Consider the following 18805-nt stretch of genomic DNA (forward strand, 5'->3'; position numbering starts at 1 on the left):
GTATTTCTAATATCTCGCGTTATAGAGCAACAAAGAGATATGGCACCACCTGATTAGGCTTGCGCAGAGAGACCCGTCGCCTGTGTAAGCATCTCCCGTGCTGGCTCCGAAGGCTGCAAAGCGCTTCTTGGGCAGCTCTCCTCTCCGAGCTTCTGAATCATGGCCTCTATTGGCTCTCCCTCCAACGTGTAACCCGTGTCGCTGCTGTCTACATAGGCGTCCAGGCCAGCCCCGTCTCTGGGGAATTGTTTCATCAGATCCTTGTGGTACTTCAACGCAGCGCACATGTCATCGTGCGTCACGTCATTCAGGAATGTGCACACTCCCATCGGACTAATGGGGACCGCTGCCCGAAGCTTTCCGTTGCGTGTCTTGAGAATCGCAGCCGTGGCTTGCGCCAGAAGCTGCTCATCGAAACTGGCATGGTCCATGGCAAGACCAGCTCGTGAAAAGAGATTCAGCAAGCGCAAGTGATCAGCTTTGGAAAGATGCCCACTCAAATGGCTCAGAGTGGCCGAATAAGCCATGTCGATTGAAATGGCATGGCCGTGACGAAGCGGTGGATCGGGCACAAGCTCGTGAGTTGGAGACCAACTGTGAGAATTAGCAAGCATGCTTTGACATGTATAGATGAGACCTTACGTATGACCATAGGCAATGACTCTGTCGAGCATAATTTCATGCAAATTCGGCGTCTCCAGTCGAAGCATCTCATAAATACCCGCGCGGCAGATCTTGTCCGCAGCAGCCCGGACTGGTGCATGGGGGTTGCCGAGCCTGCCAAACGCCGTCGAGATGATTTCCTCACAGAACTCATCGAGGAGGTCCAGCGTGCCCTTGTGGGCGCAGGAAGATATTTTGATCAATTCGGCAAACCCGTTTCGTATCTGCGCCTCGGGAAGCGTCCTCAGAAAGCTAAAGTCGAGAAACGTTTTGATGGGAGCATGATAGGCTCCCAGTCGGTTTTTGTAGTCGCCGTAGTTGACGGCGACCTTGATCGAGACGGAAGCATCGATGAGGCCAATAACAGTCGTGGGGATACGAATATAATTGGTGTTGCGTCGGTAGGTCGCACAGGCGAATCTGGTCAATGTCTGTCAATATACGCAAGCTCGACTCTGGGCAAAGGCAAAACTCACCCAGCAACATCGGTGACGAGACCGCCGCCTACGACCAGTACGGGCTCTTTCCGATAGACCCCAAACTCAACCATGGAGTCGACAATACTGAGCATCGTGTCCATACTCTTTGCCTTCTCACCAATCATGGTTCTGTGCGTCTTGAGTTCGATTCCGTAATGTTCGAAATACTTTTCAATCTGCTCTCCGTAAAGATTGTAGATGTTGACATCCATGATGGCAAGGCAGCGACCCCAAGTAGTATAACTTGCGGCAAGTTGGGGGTTGGGAATTTGAAAGACTCCATCAAGGAATTCAAAGTCATACTCAATCTTTTCATAGCCACAAACGGCGAATCCCGTCTTTGTTGGCTCGACTGTGGCATTGAAGTCTGACATGGTTCCTCTTTTCTTCGATTGCGGATGCTCGCTGATTCAAAGGCAAAACTTTTGTGTAAAGAAAGCTTGACAGATGGGGTTTTTGTGTTGGGCATGTCAATTAGCGAGTTGTGAGCTCTTTTTATGTGCTACTGGAGTGGTAATTGTCAACGATCAACACCAGTCGAACTGACGTGCTGGATGCATTCCCGCCCATCCCGCAGGATTCAGTGGAACATGAATATTACAACGAGCTATTCTTTGGAAAGTTCACGGCGATTGTGGCAGCATGACACTCATACGGTCATCACGACAAAAGCTTTCGTTAAGACACATCGGGAGCGTTCATGTTCCACTTTACCGGCCGTCTACTGACGTCGTGTGCACGGCATTGGGACCGCATGCGGAAACGCATGCGCCTCTTGCTGATCTACCCGGCAGATCATATTTCGGTGCTTGGAGTGATTAATGATGACCGTTATATTCATCCAGAACCGATTCGTCATCCATATCTGATGACTTCAGATCGTTAGTGCCACTATTTTTGTTGTGTGGTGCCGCCTGTTTCGGCTTTCCTAATAAAGTGAGTGTTAGGTAGGCAAAGGGAGGGGGGGGGGGGGGGGGAACTAGGAGTGTAAGTGCGCGGGGTCGAGATGTCGATCGCGGAGCAAGGTGGCCGGCCGGGCCGCTTTGCATGATTGGGCACTTTGAGCCGAATTTAAAATAAAACTTTAGTACTATCGTCGATCTTTGAGTTAAGATGGCAGCGTCATCCAGGGGCTCAAAAGGACCATGGTTAGCTAAACACCGAGGAGATCGATTTGTAATGGAAATAATGATGAAGAGCTCAAGCAGTAATGAAAACGACACCAGTTTCAAAAGAGACGCAACTTTTTGAGAACGGAGCTCAACTTCGATTTGGACTAAACGTGTATTGTTACAACAGTTCACCATGTCAGCCGGCGTCCAATTCGATTCGTCCAAGGCATATGCTCAGCAAGAGCAGGTCTACTTCGATGATGGAAGGGAAGCACAACTGCTTCGCTATATTCTTTCGAGGTCGGATCTTGATGAATTGAAATCATCCCCTTCGAAAGTCTTGGGCGCAATCGATCAGTTTGGCCGCCAACAAAAGTATCTCATGAATGTCGGCGAAGATAAAGGCGCCATAGTTACCAAGCTGATAAAGCGATCTTGCCCCAGAGTAATGGTAAAGCAATCATCTACTCATCCTTTATCTGACCTAAATATTAACCTGACAATAGCTTGAACTCGGTGGATATGTCGGATACTCGGCAATCTCGTTTGGCGAGGCAGCCAGATCTTCTGGTGGTGAGCAATACCTGTGTCTGGAGAGCAACCCGGAATTTGCAAGCATTGCAACAACGCTCATCGATCTGGCTGGGCTTGGCTCTTTCGTCAAGATCATGGTTGGACCCAGCAGTGATTCGCTGCGCAAGCTACACTCTACGGCAATGCTTTCCCACATTGACTTTCTGTTCCTCGACCATTACAAGCCGTCATACCTGCCTGACCTGAAACTGTGCGAGCAGTTGGGCCTCATAGGGGACGGAGCTGTCATAGTCGCCGATAACGTGATCAAACCCGGCAACCCGCCATACCTAGAATATGTGCGAAGCTCTGTGGAGGAAAAGCAGCGGGCCTCATCCTCAGGAAATGCTACGGCGATAGCTCCGGACTCGGACGCGACCATTTTTGGGAATCCAAGCCTCGTCTACGAAAGTGAACTGGTTCATAGCTTCGAGCCGACCGGGATTCCGGTGAGTCCAAGACTAAAAACTGCCTTGAAAGTGCTGACCATATTATAGGACGGAGTTGAAATCACCACATGTATTGGCCCGCGAACTGTAGTCGCATAAACTGCTTCGCATGGCTTAGCTATCGACCTTAGATCAAGCGTCGTGGCTTAGAGCCACGTACTAAGCCACGTACCAGATGGTTAATATGATCCCCATCGACATGAAGCTGTCATTAGGCATAAATAAGAAAAAAAACCAAAAATAAATACCATGAAGTTGAAACTCTGCAACGTGAAGCTAGCTTTGAAGAGACTATAAGTTAGGAGGGAACGGGTGTTGTTGTGGGATACGTTGATGCTGGCAAGGTGTCGGGGGCTTCGAAACGGCATGGAATTTTCGATGACGTGTGCAGCGCGAAAAAAAGAGTATATATTGGGAGAGATTTGCTCATTTCCTTCATAGTATCGCTGAACAACAGTACAATCGGTCATGATGCGCGAATCTCTTGGTCAGCACGTTCTCAAAAACTCACTGCTTCTCGGTTTGAGCCTTTTGCTTCTTCCCGTTACGACTGTTTTAATTTCGGCCACGGCTCTTTACAATTACATAGTCGGGCGGCATGCTATCAAAAATGTTTCCACAGAAGAGAAAAGAATACTGATCACGGGGCTGTCCATGTCCAAGGGGCTTACACTTGCACGCTTGTTCCACGAAAAGGGCCATACGGTCGTTGGCGCCGACGTTGACCCTTTTGCCTGCGGCCGAGCGTCTCGCGCCGTCAACAAATTCTACACTCTCCCCGCGCCGCCAACAAACCCGGGGCCGAGCACCAGCTCCGGCGGGCAGACGTCGCCGTACGTGGACGCTCTGGTGGGCATCGTGAAGGCGGAGGACATTGATCTATGGGTGTCTGTGTCCGGCGTCAGCTCCGCGCTGCTAGACTCCAGCGCCAAAGCCGCCATCGAAAAATGCACCAGGGCAAGAGCGATTCAGTTTAGCTTGCACGATGTCGAGGCCCTCGACGGCAAAGACACATTCTCAGAACTGACGCGACATTTGGGCCTCAGAACGCCGGAAAGCAAAACAGTCCGAAGCAAAGATGAGCTCGTTGCATTCCTCAACGACCACGGCGGACTCGCGCAGGAGCGAGGGTTGTCCCAATACTTGATCAAGCCAATTGGGGTCAACGATGCGGCTCGGCTTGAGATGCCTCTCCTTCCGCTTCCGCGGGAGAGCGAAACACGTCTTCGCATCGATTTGCTCGACTTTGAAAATGTCTCGTCGTTTATTGCGCAAGAATTCATATCAGGCGAGGAATACTGCACATATTCTCTGGTTGTCCACGGACAAGTAAGAGCTTTTGTTGCTTGCAAGTCTTCAGAAGTCTTAGTGCACTACGTAGCGCTCCCAGCCGCATCAGTCCTCAGCGAGGCAATGCTTAGGTTTACAAGGGCGGTTGCCGAGTCTCGAGGCCCCGACTTTACCGGGCAGTTGGCTTTCGATTTCATTGTCAAGCCGCCTGAGAAGGATTCTGGCAATCTGTTGGGCCAGTTGTATCCCATCGAATGCAACCCTCGGACGCACACGGCCGTCGTCCTGTTCCGCAGTACCCCAGAGCTGGTCGACGAGTACCTTTCGGCTCTTGGACCTGCCGAGTCCACCAAGGCCAGGCCGCTTTACCCAAAACATCTCCAGCGCCACTACTGGTTGGGGCAAGACTTGGTGGAAATGGTGCTGTGCCCGTTTTACCATGCATTGTCTAACAGCGCGGGAGCCTCGACGCGTAAGCTGCCATCACTGCTCGAATTCACTGACCATGTACTCCACTGGAAGGATGGCACATTTGAGATGTGCGATCCCTGGCCTTTCTGGTGGCTCTACCACGTTCAATTGCCCGTGCGAATTGGTACTAGCTTGATAAAAGGGAGGAAATGGCAGAAAATTAACGTTAGTACGGGCAAGGTGTTCGAAACTAGCTAGCGACAGCAATCTACTTGCAATCTTTGGAGTAGATTAGGTTGCTATGCGTGAAATCGAATGGAATGATCATGATCCCAGCTTTATTGCGGCTACCAGGCATTGTGTCTGCCAATCGTTTTTGGGATAACATCTTCGAGCTGTACGGCTACCATAAATTGTCTGTGTCATCTGATGTGGTTTGCAGAGGTTTCATTCCCTAGCCTGCATGCAAATGGTATTCGATGTGCCTGACGGAATGTGTCATTTAGCCGAAGTGACTTTGTCCGATTGCAACGCTGAATGTGGGCGGCTACGTCGACTTCAGCGTAGTGTTTCGATACAAGCAAATTACATATTTACCAGCGCCTCTATCTAGCAAATTGTTGTAACCCTAAGTACTCATTCACGCGGATGCTGTGCATTGCAAAGTACTTTAGTCAAAGGCTGATCCTACCAACCGTCATAGACCCAGCAGAGGACTGCAGCAATATGCCGTCTGCATATGCATGATATCATGAAATACTTGCCGCCCACAGCTGAACAGCAGCCAAGTCAGCTCCTGGTTCACTACTAAGAAGGAAAAAAATATCCGCCTCGCCGGGCCTGGCATTGCCAACAGACGGCTATTGGCAATTCAATCACGAATATTCATCAGCCCACAGATCATCAGGCAAATGTAGATCACATGTGCGATGGCATGGAACTACCACAAATCTATGATGATGCGCACTGTAGATTCTTTTCTTCTCTTAAAATGGCGCAGCAAAACCTAATCTGAGATCAACGGCAACCCTCTTCGCAGCACTAATCGGCCCACGACCCAGTTTGAATGGTTGTGGCGTCTCGCACCAGATCCTGTTTTGCCAAGGAACCGTGGCCGGCCAGTCACAACAAGACACAGAGATTCAGATTTACCCGTTGACTAGTGTCTAGAATTGAGTCTGATCTATGCTGCACCGATCGCTGGCAGGCCAGGCCAGCCGCAGCCGTCGGGGCGACATTCTTGGCTGTGTAGAAATTCCACCACAGGGCGGCCATGCTGAACTATTCGGCTCACCTTGAGCACATTACGTTCGGCCATTAATTATCTGATTTCTCATTTTTCCTTTTCGATAGTACTGCCCAACATACAGTGACTTCGCCTGCGTCCTATAACTTGACTCGAAATCGCAAGCTAGTGGGAGCAGACCTGCCGAGCTGGTACGGTGATGGCGCTGCTGAGGAGCAGGCACGGCCGAAGCATATCTTGCCGCGCCGGGGTTTGTGAGTCACAGCACTGATACGTCATGTGTTGAAGGTATGTCAAGAAAGTTTGGTGTAAAAACACAAGTGATATTCCAAAAAGAAAATCACTGAGACATCTCATTTTGCCAATTTACTGATGCATCTATGCCAGTCGTCTTCACGGTGCAGGACTTGGACGAAAATCGTCCCCAAGTATAGGACGGAAATGATGAATTCATCGTCGCATCTAGTGAGTTTTGGCTGGGTTGCTTGACTGCTAGAAGCTACAAACAGCCACTCTGACGGGAAATTGACAGCTTTAGACTAGGACTCGAAGCTATCGACCATCTATACCCGTCAGTTTCTACAGACTGACAGTAAAATACGACTGCCAGGTTCCGAACCCCGCGAGGATGTAATGTTCGAGGTCATTGTCGAGCCACATTGACCGTCTAGATCCAACTCGATCCGAAAAGGCGAGTCCTTCGATGCCGCAGGTTTGTTACGACACATCCCAATCCGAGCAACGGGCGGACAATGCTTACACCACTGTGGCTCTCGAGTCACACAGCTTGATGATGAAAATATGATTCTCACTTCAATTGAAGTGGCCATACTCTCGCCTTCTTGTTTGCTCAGGAATGATCTTCTCTAGCCTGCAGGCACATCACGAGCCAGTATATTCGCCAAACGACACCTACCCAACTATGCGTTCAAGTAGTGGCCCCTCGCCGACGCCGTCGCTCTCAAAGCCGTGTATACTTCGTTTCCTAGTCGGGTATCCTCCAGTTCCTCGGGATTTTGCACCGCGCGCATTGGCATCCCCCCGGCTTAAATATACGGCGGGGTTAACTTGAAAGGTTTCTGAAGAAGACCTGCAGATCGAACCCTTACAACTTGAATACCAAAAGACAAATTGAGAGTCATTAAGAAAAGGGCGGAAGCACCGGGTCTTATGTAAGCTGTAAGCGGCAACACATGACTATAGGTGCCACCGACGATACATCTTCCCATGAATACATCATCGCCGCTTCATGTTTGGCAGACCCTTGCCACTACTCGCTGCAATATTAAAAGTTTCCATCAAGACCCGCCTCAAATTAAACCTGACATAATTTAAAATGGCGAGATTTATTCGAAAGATTCGAAAAACGACGAGCGACGCACAACCTGTGGTGCCATGGTCCGGCTTACTGAGCGACCAGCACGCTAGCAATGTCATCCACGAGGTGGCTATGTATCTCGATGTTAGGCACACCGAGATTGAAGATGTATACCCATGTACTCCATTTCAAAAAAGTCTGTTCACTCGGGAAATGCGCGAAGCTGCGTCGTGTGTGGCCCAGTATACATATGCGTTGGCCGAGAGCTGTGCGTTGGACAGATTACAGGATGCTTGGAGGCGGGTGTCGGAGGCGAATGCATTTTTGAGAACGCGCATCGTCAAAACAGACGTGGGATTTGTTCAGGTAGTACTGCGCAGCCAACTGCGATTGTCAACAGGAGGCGACATGAAGACATATCTCGCGCTCGACCGGGAACGCGGCATGGGGCTAGCTGATCCGCTACTACGCCTTGCTCTCACAACTGAGCAAAGAGAGGACGACGGAAAAGGCAGCAAGAAATATTACATCGTGGTGTCTATTCAACATGGGTTGTACGAAGACTGGTCGAAAGCGCGCATAATGGAGCAGCTTGAGGCTGCCTACAATGGGGCATCGCCGCCGATGAGCCAGCCTGTGGAGGCTGACCTGTACTTGCAGGGCGCTTATTGTCTTCGTGAAGGTTTTTGGTTGAATGAAGCTGCTCAATTAGACACTGCTACTGGTTTCCCTCCTAACCGTTGCTCTCGTCACCAGTCGACGCCAGAAGCTATTCTGAGTTGGTCCCTAGACTGCACAAGCGAACAGAGATCGTCTCGATTCACGCGCGAAGCGCAGTTACAGACTGCATGGGCCTTGGTACTTCATCATTTCACATCGGCGGAGATTGTCATGTTCGCAGTTAATGTCGGTGAAAGGTCCCACATGATACCAAGCGTTGAAGCTGAAGCTGGTCCAACTCTGGCTACTGCTCCCTGCGCAGCTCACGTACAGCCCTCTCAGACGATTGAAGATATGATTCGTACCATGGAAGAAGATTCATGCCGATTGAATTTCTTTGAGCAAGTGGGTTGGCAGAATCAACAGCAATTGCAGTGCACTACACAAGGGGATTGCGAATTACGGAGCTTACTTGCCATCCGGTCCGAGCCAAAACCGAGTCAGTCTGGACTTTTGCAACTTGTTGCGTCTACAGGTACAAGACTTGCTTCATTTGAGACCGTTGCTCTCACACTTGAGTGTAATGTAATGGACGCCCTGGTGGAGTTGAGGGCCACATACGACCCAAATGCAATCTCTCGAGAATTGGCGCGGGGGTTACTACATCACTTCGATTACATGTTCGGCGAAATTGGGCACGACTTGACCAGAACGATAGGTCAAATTGAACCTATTAGCAGTGGAGACGTTGCGCAATTGACGCATTGGTACCACGAGTCTCATGAGCCTCAGTTGAGAGGACCGACAACAGTCCGCGCGTTGATTGAGCGACAGTGCCAGCTTCGGGCGGCAGCCACCGCAGTAGATGCTTGGGATGGCACCCTCTCATACAGCGAGGTTGAAAGATTCTCTTCGCGGCTGGCAAATCATCTGTTGCATGAAGGCGTTCGCCCAGAGTCAATCGTGCCGATTTGCTTCGAAAAGTCAAAGTGGCTGGCTGTGATGATGATCGCCGTGATGAAAGCTGGTGCCGCATTTGTTCTTCTAGACCCATCTTCACAGCCACTACACCGGATGAAACATATAGTTCAGCATGTGCACGCAAATCTGATACTGACCTCGGAGTCTTTGTTATCGACAGCAATACAAATGGCAGGGACTCGCTCGCTGCTCGTAGCAGATGATGCCCCCTGCTTCGCTGGCGATTTGAAATCTGCTTCAACAATTACTCCTGATTTCCCCACAATCACAGATAGGAGTGCCCTGTATGTTATATTTACATCTGGATCAACGGGCGTGCCAAAAGGCGTGGTTATCGAACATTTCGGGTACGCGACCGGGGCCTTGTCGCGCCAACGGGTTACCGGCCTGAGCTCAGACTCTCGAGTACTCCAGTTCTCTTCCTGCACCTTTGACACCTTCATCACAGATATCCTGGATACGCTCATTGTAGGTGCTTGTATTTGTATTCCACATGAGTCCGCCCGCGACTCTCGTCTCGCGCAAGTTGCCTCCGAGATGGATGTCACGTACGCAGACTTAGTTCCTTCGGTAGCCCGCCTGCTACAGACAGAGGATATACCGACACTTGACACTCTGGTTCTTAGCGGCGAGCCAGTGAGTCGGGATGATGTGACTAGATGGGCCCGAAAGGTGCGGCTATGCAATCTTTACGGGCCGGCAGAATGCTCCGCTGTCGCCACTGGGCATACGTTCTCTGGGCTAGAACAGAATCCTTCAAACATTGGGCGAGGATGTGGTGGGAAATGCTGGATCGTGAGCCCGTCAAACCATGACATGCTATTACCCGTTGGCGCTGTCGGGGAGCTGATAGTGGAGGGCGCCATTGTTGGGCGCGGCTACTTGGGCAACATCTCTGGACCAGCCTCATTCAATTTTCTTGAAAAGGCGCCGGCATGGCGAAAGAAGTTTCCGAGCGGACGTCATTCGGATCGGATGTACAAAACAGGTGACCTTGTGCAGTATCAAGACGATGGAACGCTGTTATTCATCGGCAGAAAGGATGATCAGGTGAAACTTCATGGACAGAGGCTTGAACTGGGCGATGCCGAGCATCATCTCAGAAATGTCTTCACTTCATCGAAAGACGCGGTAGCAGCAATAATATCTACCCCTGTTGAACGGCTTGTGGCGTTCATTCTTGTAGATAGCACCACGAGGGACCGCAATACAGGGGCGCAAACCCTTGCTGAACAGGCTCTGACGGAGGATAGTATTGACACAGCATCTCTACCTGCATTCCGGCATGATGTCACCCGCGCAGAGAAGACTTTGCGTGAACATCTACCTGCATACATGGTTCCGACAGCTTACTTTCCTGTTCAAAAGTTCCCCCGGACATCTTCAGGCAAAATTGATCGTGCTCGGTTGCAACACGTTGCCTCGGAACTGATCATCCGCAACGGGGTAGAGAATTATACTGCTGCACGGGCGGAGCGTACCGCATTCACAGACACGGAGAAACTCTTGAAATCTATCTGGTCGCAAGTTCTCGATATTGAGCCCAGAGCCATCAGTGCGGAGAATGGCTTTTTGGATTTGGGAGGTGACTCTATTGCTGCAATGAGAGTAGTCACAATGGTTGCATCGCACGATCGGAATATTTCCGCCACAAAACTGTTTCAGAATGAATCTCTACAAGTCCTGGCGACGGATATAGATTCTCACAAGCCTGCTGACCCAATTATTTGGGAAGACGAAATCGCACTTCCTCTCAACATGCAGCCTGCGCTCGCTCGAACTAAGCCCCTGTATACGGACTATTCAACGGTAGAAGTCCTCCTTACGGGTGCAACTGGGCGCCTGGGCCGAGAGATTCTGCTGCAACTAGTCCAGTGTCAATCGATAGGCAAAGTTCACTGCGTTGCGATCAGGCGTCCGGAAAAGCTGCTTGCTCACGAAAAGGTCTACTGCTACCGGGGAGATCTGTCGAAATATAGTCTTGGAATGTCTCAAAAAGAGGAGTCGAGTGTTTTTCCGCGCTGCCAGGCGATTATACACTGTGGTGCACTTGTATCATTCGTACAGACGTACGAGACCTTGCGCTCCGTCAATGTAGGGTCTACAAAGTACCTGGCTGCAATGGCTTTAAAACATGACACTTCATTTCATTATATATCTACAGCAGCAGTTGGTCCTGAGGGACAGGATTCTCAGATTGAAGAGGCGTCTGCCGCTCGGAGCAGGCCGCCTGTTGATGGGGTTGACGGGTACACCGCAACAAAATGGGCAAGTGAGGTCTTTCTGGAGAGCATGAACACCAATTTCGGCCTTCGAGTCACCATACACCGTCCATCCAATGTGGTATGCGATGGCGACCCAGGGATGGACATTGTCAATAATTTGCTGTATTATTCTCGCCGCCTTGGCAGCGTTCCTCAACTGAAGGGATGGACAGGATATTTCGACTTGATTGGCGGGGAAGTTGCGGCATCTAACATTGTGCAATCAGTATTAGTTGGAACTAATTGCACCGATAGAATTGATACGAAAAGCTATCAAGGTGTGCAGTACATTCACGAATCTGGGGGCACAGTTTTCCCGGTTACCAGCCTTGGTGAGTACTTGGCCGAGGAGAAGAAAGCTCCTCTGAAGACTATCGACATGCGGCTTTGGGTGGCGAACGCTATTAAAAAAGGTATGACAAATATTGTGGGCGATTATCTTTGCGACATGGAAGAATCTGGGGAAAAGGTATCACTGCCTCTTATAAAGACTAGCCGGTCTACGTTGCCACGCTGAACGGTTGGTGTCGACGACCACGGGCTTGAAGGACAGTTTTTGGAACAGTCTGAAATGGCTATGAGCTTACTTGCTATTCTGTTACGGTATCGGAACAAAGTCCGTGGAGATCGTGACAATCGAAAGCTCGCTCATCATCAGCCTCTGGCACTGGCGGGGCTCGGCCGAGTCCGTTACAGCTCGCGCAGCAAAACCCAAGAACCATTAAAAAACTTCCGAGCTTATCACATTGCATAACAATAATCAATACTCACGCAAAATCTTTGAGATATGATTGGCCAGGGATTAGACCCAATTGGATGATCCTGAGTGGTAGTACTGCTGGAGCGGGTGAGTTTTTACAACTCATCCGCCCGTCGCGAACCTCACATGCCAAATTCGTCGCAAGGCGCCATCTTTAGCCTCAAAGATACATGCGAACTATATCAGCTAGAATCGAAAAACAATTTGATAGTAGTACGATTTGATTAGATTGTAGTATGTATAAATATCGCAGGTGTGCTCTAGCAAGCTCATCAGCTGCGGATTAGCAGGCGCTCTGGATTTCTTTTTTTTAAAAAAAAAACAACCATACACACTATGAAAATATTCGCGCTTTGCTATATGCTGAGCAGTCTTGCATTTTGTAATGCAGACTTGAGATATAAGAGCCGACCCGACTTGGCACCGCCGAGATTAAACATCACCATCCCATGTCCGAAGTCCAGCTGCAGCGATGGGTACATCTTTACCTCGCCGTTTACTGGAGAAAGCAGTGCACCCAAGTCGCTCCAGGAGAAGCCCATCCAGCCCGGCAACTATATCCTGACCAGCGCTGGTGACCTGGTCTGGTCCGGCTTTGGATACTTTAGCGGCTGGAACGCCAACTTCCAGAAGGGTCGATACCTCGGAAAGGACGTTTTGTACGCGTTCGAAGGCCTTCACGACGGCCCTCACGCACACGGCCTCGGCCACCACACAATCTTGAACAGCCACTACGAGACGATACGAGAGCTGCGCGCTGGGCGCCACTACATCAGCGACAAGCACGAGTTCATCATCAATGACGATGGCAAGACTGCTCTGCTTCAGATTTGGCAGCCGGTGCCGCGGAATCTCTCTGCTTACGGTGGTGGCGATGACCATGTATGGATTGTGGATGCGATATTCCAAGGTCAGCAATTTTATGCATGTGTTGCTCCCGGCTAACTCGGTGCAAGAGCTCGACATTGAGACGGGAAATGTCCTTTTTGAGTGGCATAGCCTCGATCACGTTTCACCAAAGGGTGAGACTCCCTGGCAATATCTATCCGCAGCCATACACGCACTAACTAACGTCTAGACGCTGCACTTTCACTTTTGCAGGGGCAAGCCGGCAACGGCGTCAACAGTTCCGTCGCGTGGGATTATTTCCACATAAACTCCATTGAAAAGGGAACCGACGGGCATTATTTGCTTTCGGGAAGACATGTTTCCACTATTTACAAAATCAATGGCACAGATGGAAGCATTATATGGCAGCTTGGTGGCAATCATACCGACTTTGAACTCGGGCCCGAGGTGGAGTTTGGATACCAGCATCATGCTCGTTACATGCCGGGCACCAACGAATCCACCACTCACCTCTCCCTGTTCGACAACTCATTTTATGGATCTGAAGCCACCGGTAATGGTTCAAACATCACAACATACCCCTACTCGCGTGGGAAATACATCGCCATCGACCACCAGGCCAAGAAGGCGACTCTCACACGGGCGTTCCACCCACCAAACGACGCTATTCTCACAACGTCGCAGGGGTCGTTGCAGACGCTTGCCAACGGAAACGTGTTTATCAACTGGGGCTCGGAAGGTCAGATTACAGAGTATCTGCCCAATGGCACCATAATCTTCCATGCACACCTCGATAGCGGCGAGCTCACTGACCACGTCCAGAGCTACAGAGGATTTCGCTACCACTGGACCGGGTTCTCTCCCGAGATACCTGCCCTTGTCGCGGAGAAGAACGGGAGCACAGTGAATCTTTATGTGAGCTGGAACGGCGATACCCGAACAAAGTACTGGCGCTTCGAGTGGACCAGTCGAGATGGGCAAGGGAGCGGTTCACAGGAGCGCCAGCATGTAGTGGAGAGAACTGGTTTTGAGACGATTCTGAATTTGACACTAAAATCGGAAAGAGAAACTGTGTTCAATTTTCGGGCCATCAGCGTGGATGTTGATGGCCAGGAAATTGGACAGTCGGATAAAGTGGCGCTTTTAGCCGCACCGTAACTCATGCGTATGGTATGCAGCGCGTTCAAGCAGTTCAATAACATCAAGAAAATTGAGAAAACATTTCGCTATACCAAGCATTGAAATCGAAACCAAACTGCTCCTGCTCTTGGGTATCATCGTTGTAGAAGGGCCAATGAGACGGCGTCTCATTCGTAAAGGGTTCATTGTCTGGAGCTACCACGGAGATGACCTGAGACAGAAGTCGTTGGTCTTGTATTATCTGGTCTGCCATTTGCACACGATCTTGGGCAGATAACAACAGCTCGCATGCGGCGAGGTCACCATGCGCAACGATGAGTGCGCGTATCAGCTTTGCGCATTTCATTGCCATGGCGTCGCACCGTCGCTTCTCCAGCCGCTCCGAAGTTCTCTGCAGCTGGAGGATGTACTCTTCGTGTTTGGAATCGGCGCCCGCGCTGCCGTACATTAGCTCCAGCACGAGCACGACAACGGCGGTCGTGCAGAATGCGGATTGCGTCCAGACGGAGAGCGTTTCCTCCACCGCGCACGCCGCCTTGTCGTTTTCGCGAAGAATCGTCAGCGCTGCAGAGAGGCAGGCCTGTCTCACATCGGAGAAGTCCGAGGTTCGAAACGCGTGCAGCAGGAGCGGGCGGTGCAGCATGATGATCTTGTCGGAAACAGAAATGGCCAGCGTTCGGCGAGCAGTGGCCAGCCAGGCAATGTCTGAAGCTGCGGAGCTGCTACTGTCGTTGCCGAGGAACGGTTTGGGGAATGAGGCTATGAGGGCCTTCATGCGGTTTCCCATTGCGCACACATGACGGTAGACGCGTCGATGATCGTCTACGTCACTGAGAAACCCGTCAAAAACCTCTGGCATTAACAAACACTCTTGAGCGACGCAGCGTGTATAGACACTAATGGTGATGGCGTTTTCGGGTTGCTCGAGTAAGTCGTCGTTGCAATTCATCGGGATCGGTGTCGTGAAATGCTTCCGGGTGATCACTTCCGGGGGGTCAACAGAAGACGCTTGGTCAGACGCAATCGACTCACAATAACTCTCTGTAAACGGGATCGAAAAGTAATCCTGAATCACTAGCTGCCACCAAATTCGCTTGCCATTCTCGCATTCCACTTTTTCGTATGGGGTGTTGAGCAGTTTTTCGTTGTCCCCTTTACTCCTGTCGATGCGATGTAGCCCCATAGCCCGCGCGATTCCCACCGCCGAAGCAAGCAAGTTTGTGACGGAATCGCTAAAACCAGTGTTGTGCGCATATCTAGTAGATATAACGATGGACTGTATAGAGTACACTATGCTTGTCAGACCAAGCTCACGTATCTGTGTATACTTGCCCTACATACTGGACGGCTTGGACAAGAAGTTTTCCGTGTAGAGAATTCTCATGAGCTCTTCGAATTGTTTGGGGATAATTGATTCGCTAAAGTCTGGGAGGATATATCAGTGGCAAAAAAGACGAAATTCTCATCAGACTCACCTATGCCTAATCGCTGGCGGTGGGCAGGACTGTTTGCCAACGTCCACAGCGTCGACTAACGGCCATTAGCATGCGATGGCTTATACAAAGGTGAACCTACGCTAATAACAGATATGTATAATGCTAGCCACAAGGGATGCGTTACTTGGTTTGTGTTCCAGAAGATGTTGCACTGGTCGAGAAACGTGGAAGCGTGCAGGGCGTTGTGGTGCCACCATAAGTGACTGATGTGGAATTCGACAACTTTGCGTGCATCAGAAGTGGTCAGGTAGAGTACTGGATCAACAAAGACGGATATCCATTGTATGCTTGGGCTAGACATGTCGCAGTTTATGGACACGAGCTCGGCGTAGCCTCCATACTGTGCGCAATTGCATCCGCCGCGGTGGGGATAGCACGAGGTACTCTGGCGCGACCAGATTTGCGACTCCAAGGCTCGAACAGCCATCGAGGTGCTCGGCAGGGCCTCTTTTGAGGCGTCAACAGGAATGTTGCCCACGGCGTTGCCAGCGGAGGCCTCTGACAGCCGCTCCTCGACGAGAGCTTGCGCGTCGGCAATGCGACCGTCGTCGTCGTCGCCGCTGAGGATGCGCTGCAGCCTAAGCAAAAACGCGACTTCGCCGTCCGAACCGGCGTTTCGCGCGGTAGTTTTTGTAGTCACAACATCTTCGCGAGAGCATGCCTTTTTCAGTCGCCGACATCTGGCGCAAGGCACCGTTTTATCGCACCGGACCTTGCGACGGGTGCACTCTGCGAGACATTAGCGGCTGTCTTGGACCAGGACTCCCAGCAAGGCCCTTTGTTTACCTTGACAAGCTTTCGGTGCGCGTTGCGAGATACGGCGACCGCTGCTTGACAGCATATTACCCGACCCAACTGATGCGGCGAGCTACGGCACTGGAGTTTGCGTCGCCTGCGTGCAGGGCTGTACAAGAATGAATGGAACTAGCGCGCGAGCATGCTAATGGTAACAAGTGCAAACCGGATTCACAGTGGTGACGGAACGTCTAACCTTCAACTAGCTGCGACAATGTCGGAAATCCACTCGATGCGCCGAGCTTCCAATCCCTACCATGAGCCCGATATTTTAATCATTCTTATTCAGTCGTCGTTTCTGGTGCTTCTCAATGTCGTGAATTTCTTGCTGGACAAGGTTATCTATTGCGGCCTTTTGGGACAAGTCTTCACCGGCGTCGCCTGGGGCACGCCGGGCGCAAATTGGATAGGCGCCAATGCGGAGGAGACTATTGTTCAACTTGGATACCTCGGACTGTTGCTGCTCGTCTACGAGGGTGCGTGTCCCCCATCGACTGTGAAATGCACGAAACTGACCAAGGCAGGCGGCCTGTCGACATCCCTGCCCTCCGTTAGGGCAAACTTGGTCCTATCACTCGCTGTGGCGGCGACAGGAATAGGCTTACCTATCGGCCTCTCCTACCTTTTGCGGTATGTTATCGATGCCACACCTCTGCAATGCTTTACCGCAGGCGCGGCGCTGTCCTCGACCAGCCTAGGGACTACGTTTACCGTACTCAGTACCAGTGGCCTGGCAAAGTCCAGGCTTGGCGTCGTTCTGACGAGTGCGGCAATGATGGATGATGTAATTGGGCTGGTCATGGTGCAAATAATATCCAACCTCGGGCCAAACGGCCAATCTTTCGATGCAATCGTCGTGGTGCGGCCGCTGCTCGTGTCGCTTGCGTTCGCCGTCGTCGCGCCGCTTGTTTGTGTACTGGGTGTGTCGCCTGTAACAATATGGCTCAACGCGTGCCGCGAAAAGCGCCCGCGAGGATATCTGAACCGGATCTTGCAATCTTGCCAAACACCAATCATCTTCCATCTATCAATCCTAGTTTGCTATATTGCAGCGGCAAGCTATGCTGGCACATCGAATCTATTTGCGGCGTACATTGCTGGAGCATCAATAAGCTGGTGGGACTCGGAAGTTCCTCATGCGCAGCCCTCAGAGGAGCCAGAAGCCAGCAATGCGGCCGCGACCGAACCGCACCAGATGAGCTCGAATATCGCACCAGTCGATGGGTCGGGCCTTGCCATATACGACAGGATCTTTGCCGTGACAGTGAATCGAATGCTGCGACCATTTTTCTTTGTGGGTGTAGCACAGGCCGTCTCGAATCATTGCTAATCAGTATTCTTCAGGCTTCAATTGGCTTTTCTATACCAATCACCGAAATGTTCACAGGCGAAATTGCTTGGAAAGGCTTGGTTTATACTATTTTTATGATGCTCGGCAAACTTTTCTGCGGCGTTTGGCTGCTTCGGTTACCTGTTAAGCTTAAGCAAACCGTACCAAAGCCATTCCGCAAGAACGTGCAGCAGCCTGCCAAAGACAGCCACGCGTCTACGATGAAATATTCTGCAACAGATGATATAGCAACGACCATCGCCAGAGATACAACCGATGATGTCACCTCCTGTGCGAGCGGCCTCGACGTCCCGAAGCGTGGTCAAGTGTTGTCGCGGGGCAATAAGCCTGAGCGAATACCCAAAAATGCTACCACAGCCGGCGTAAAGCCACGTTCACTCTACCCTGCCTCCATTCTTGGCTGTGCCATGATTGCCCGAGGGGAGATTGGCTTTTTAATTGCGTCCATTGCCGAGAGTAAAGGCATCTTCACCGACGGGTCAAACGCGACTTCCAACTCCAAGATTTATCTTTGTATAAACTGGGCCATCATGCTTTGCACAGTCGCAGGCCCGTTGGCTGTCGGGCTGCTCGTGCAAAGAATAAGGAGATTACAAAGGCGTGTAGAGACAAGCGGCGGTCGGGTGATGGGAGATGTTCTTGGCGATTGGGGGGTAGAGTGAGAGGAGGGGAAATATGCGGCATCTTGGACACTTGAGAATTAATTTGAGTATTTTGGAGAGGGTGGACAATTCTTGACAACATGATTGACAAGCGCTTGTTACGTGACTGCGATGTGATCACTTGGGCTATGAAGCACAGGGCGGCAGACAGACTCTGCTGGAGAAATAGCCACTGACAGGTGGATGCTTCGATGCGCCGGTGACGGCGTAAGCACCAGCGTCAGAATCATCATGCCCAAGTTTCATTCTCTATTAGAGATGTTCGGCCAGGGCATTGCTTCCATCTATTGTTGTCAGCGGTCTTGC

General features: G+C 51.0%; 6 protein-coding genes across 6 annotated transcripts; 4 read left to right on the forward strand and 2 right to left on the reverse strand.

Annotated features, from left to right (window-relative positions):
• Positions 1-53: 53 nt before the first annotated feature.
• On the reverse strand, positions 54-1516 carry V2A60_008529 (sedoheptulose 7-phosphate cyclase; the record flags this gene model as incomplete). Its single annotated transcript, XM_083259802.1, has 3 exons — positions 54-594; positions 643-1083; positions 1140-1516. The coding sequence occupies 3 exons, from the start codon at positions 1514-1516 to the stop codon at positions 54-56; spliced, it is 1359 nt and encodes a 452-aa protein (XP_083115928.1).
• Positions 1517-2447: 931 nt separating this feature from the next.
• V2A60_008530 (S-adenosyl-L-methionine-dependent methyltransferase) lies at positions 2448-3375 on the forward strand (the record flags this gene model as incomplete). The annotated part of the gene is made up of 3 exons (XM_083259803.1): positions 2448-2705; positions 2761-3276; positions 3325-3375. The coding sequence occupies 3 exons, from the start codon at positions 2448-2450 to the stop codon at positions 3373-3375; spliced, it is 825 nt and encodes a 274-aa protein (XP_083115929.1).
• A 555-nt stretch (positions 3376-3930) lies between these two features.
• On the forward strand, positions 3931-6657 carry V2A60_008531 (uncharacterized protein; the record flags this gene model as incomplete). The annotated part of the gene is made up of 2 exons (XM_083259804.1): positions 3931-5038; positions 6611-6657. The coding sequence occupies 2 exons, from the start codon at positions 3931-3933 to the stop codon at positions 6655-6657; spliced, it is 1155 nt and encodes a 384-aa protein (XP_083115930.1).
• Positions 6658-12542: 5885 nt separating this feature from the next.
• On the forward strand, positions 12543-14213 carry V2A60_008532 (arylsulfotransferase family protein; the record flags this gene model as incomplete). The annotated part of the gene is made up of 3 exons (XM_083259805.1): positions 12543-13116; positions 13163-13228; positions 13285-14213. The coding sequence occupies 3 exons, from the start codon at positions 12543-12545 to the stop codon at positions 14211-14213; spliced, it is 1569 nt and encodes a 522-aa protein (XP_083115931.1).
• Positions 14214-14256: 43 nt separating this feature from the next.
• V2A60_008533 (Zn(II)2Cys6 transcription factor) lies at positions 14257-16532 on the reverse strand (the record flags this gene model as incomplete). Its single annotated transcript, XM_083259806.1, has 5 exons — positions 14257-15485; positions 15537-15620; positions 15671-15725; positions 15816-16420; positions 16478-16532. 5 exons carry the CDS (start codon positions 16530-16532, stop codon positions 14257-14259), a joined length of 2028 nt encoding a protein of 675 aa, XP_083115932.1.
• A 168-nt stretch (positions 16533-16700) lies between these two features.
• On the forward strand, positions 16701-18499 carry V2A60_008534 (Sodium/hydrogen exchanger family-domain-containing protein; the record flags this gene model as incomplete). The annotated part of the gene is made up of 3 exons (XM_083259807.1): positions 16701-16962; positions 17011-17750; positions 17831-18499. The coding sequence occupies 3 exons, from the start codon at positions 16701-16703 to the stop codon at positions 18497-18499; spliced, it is 1671 nt and encodes a 556-aa protein (XP_083115933.1).
• Between the last annotated feature and the right edge of the window lie 306 nt (positions 18500-18805).

This window comes from Cordyceps javanica, chromosome 6 (genome assembly GCF_051103115.1).
Source record: "Cordyceps javanica chromosome 6, complete sequence".
Taxonomy (NCBI): domain Eukaryota; kingdom Fungi; phylum Ascomycota; class Sordariomycetes; order Hypocreales; family Cordycipitaceae; genus Cordyceps; species Cordyceps javanica.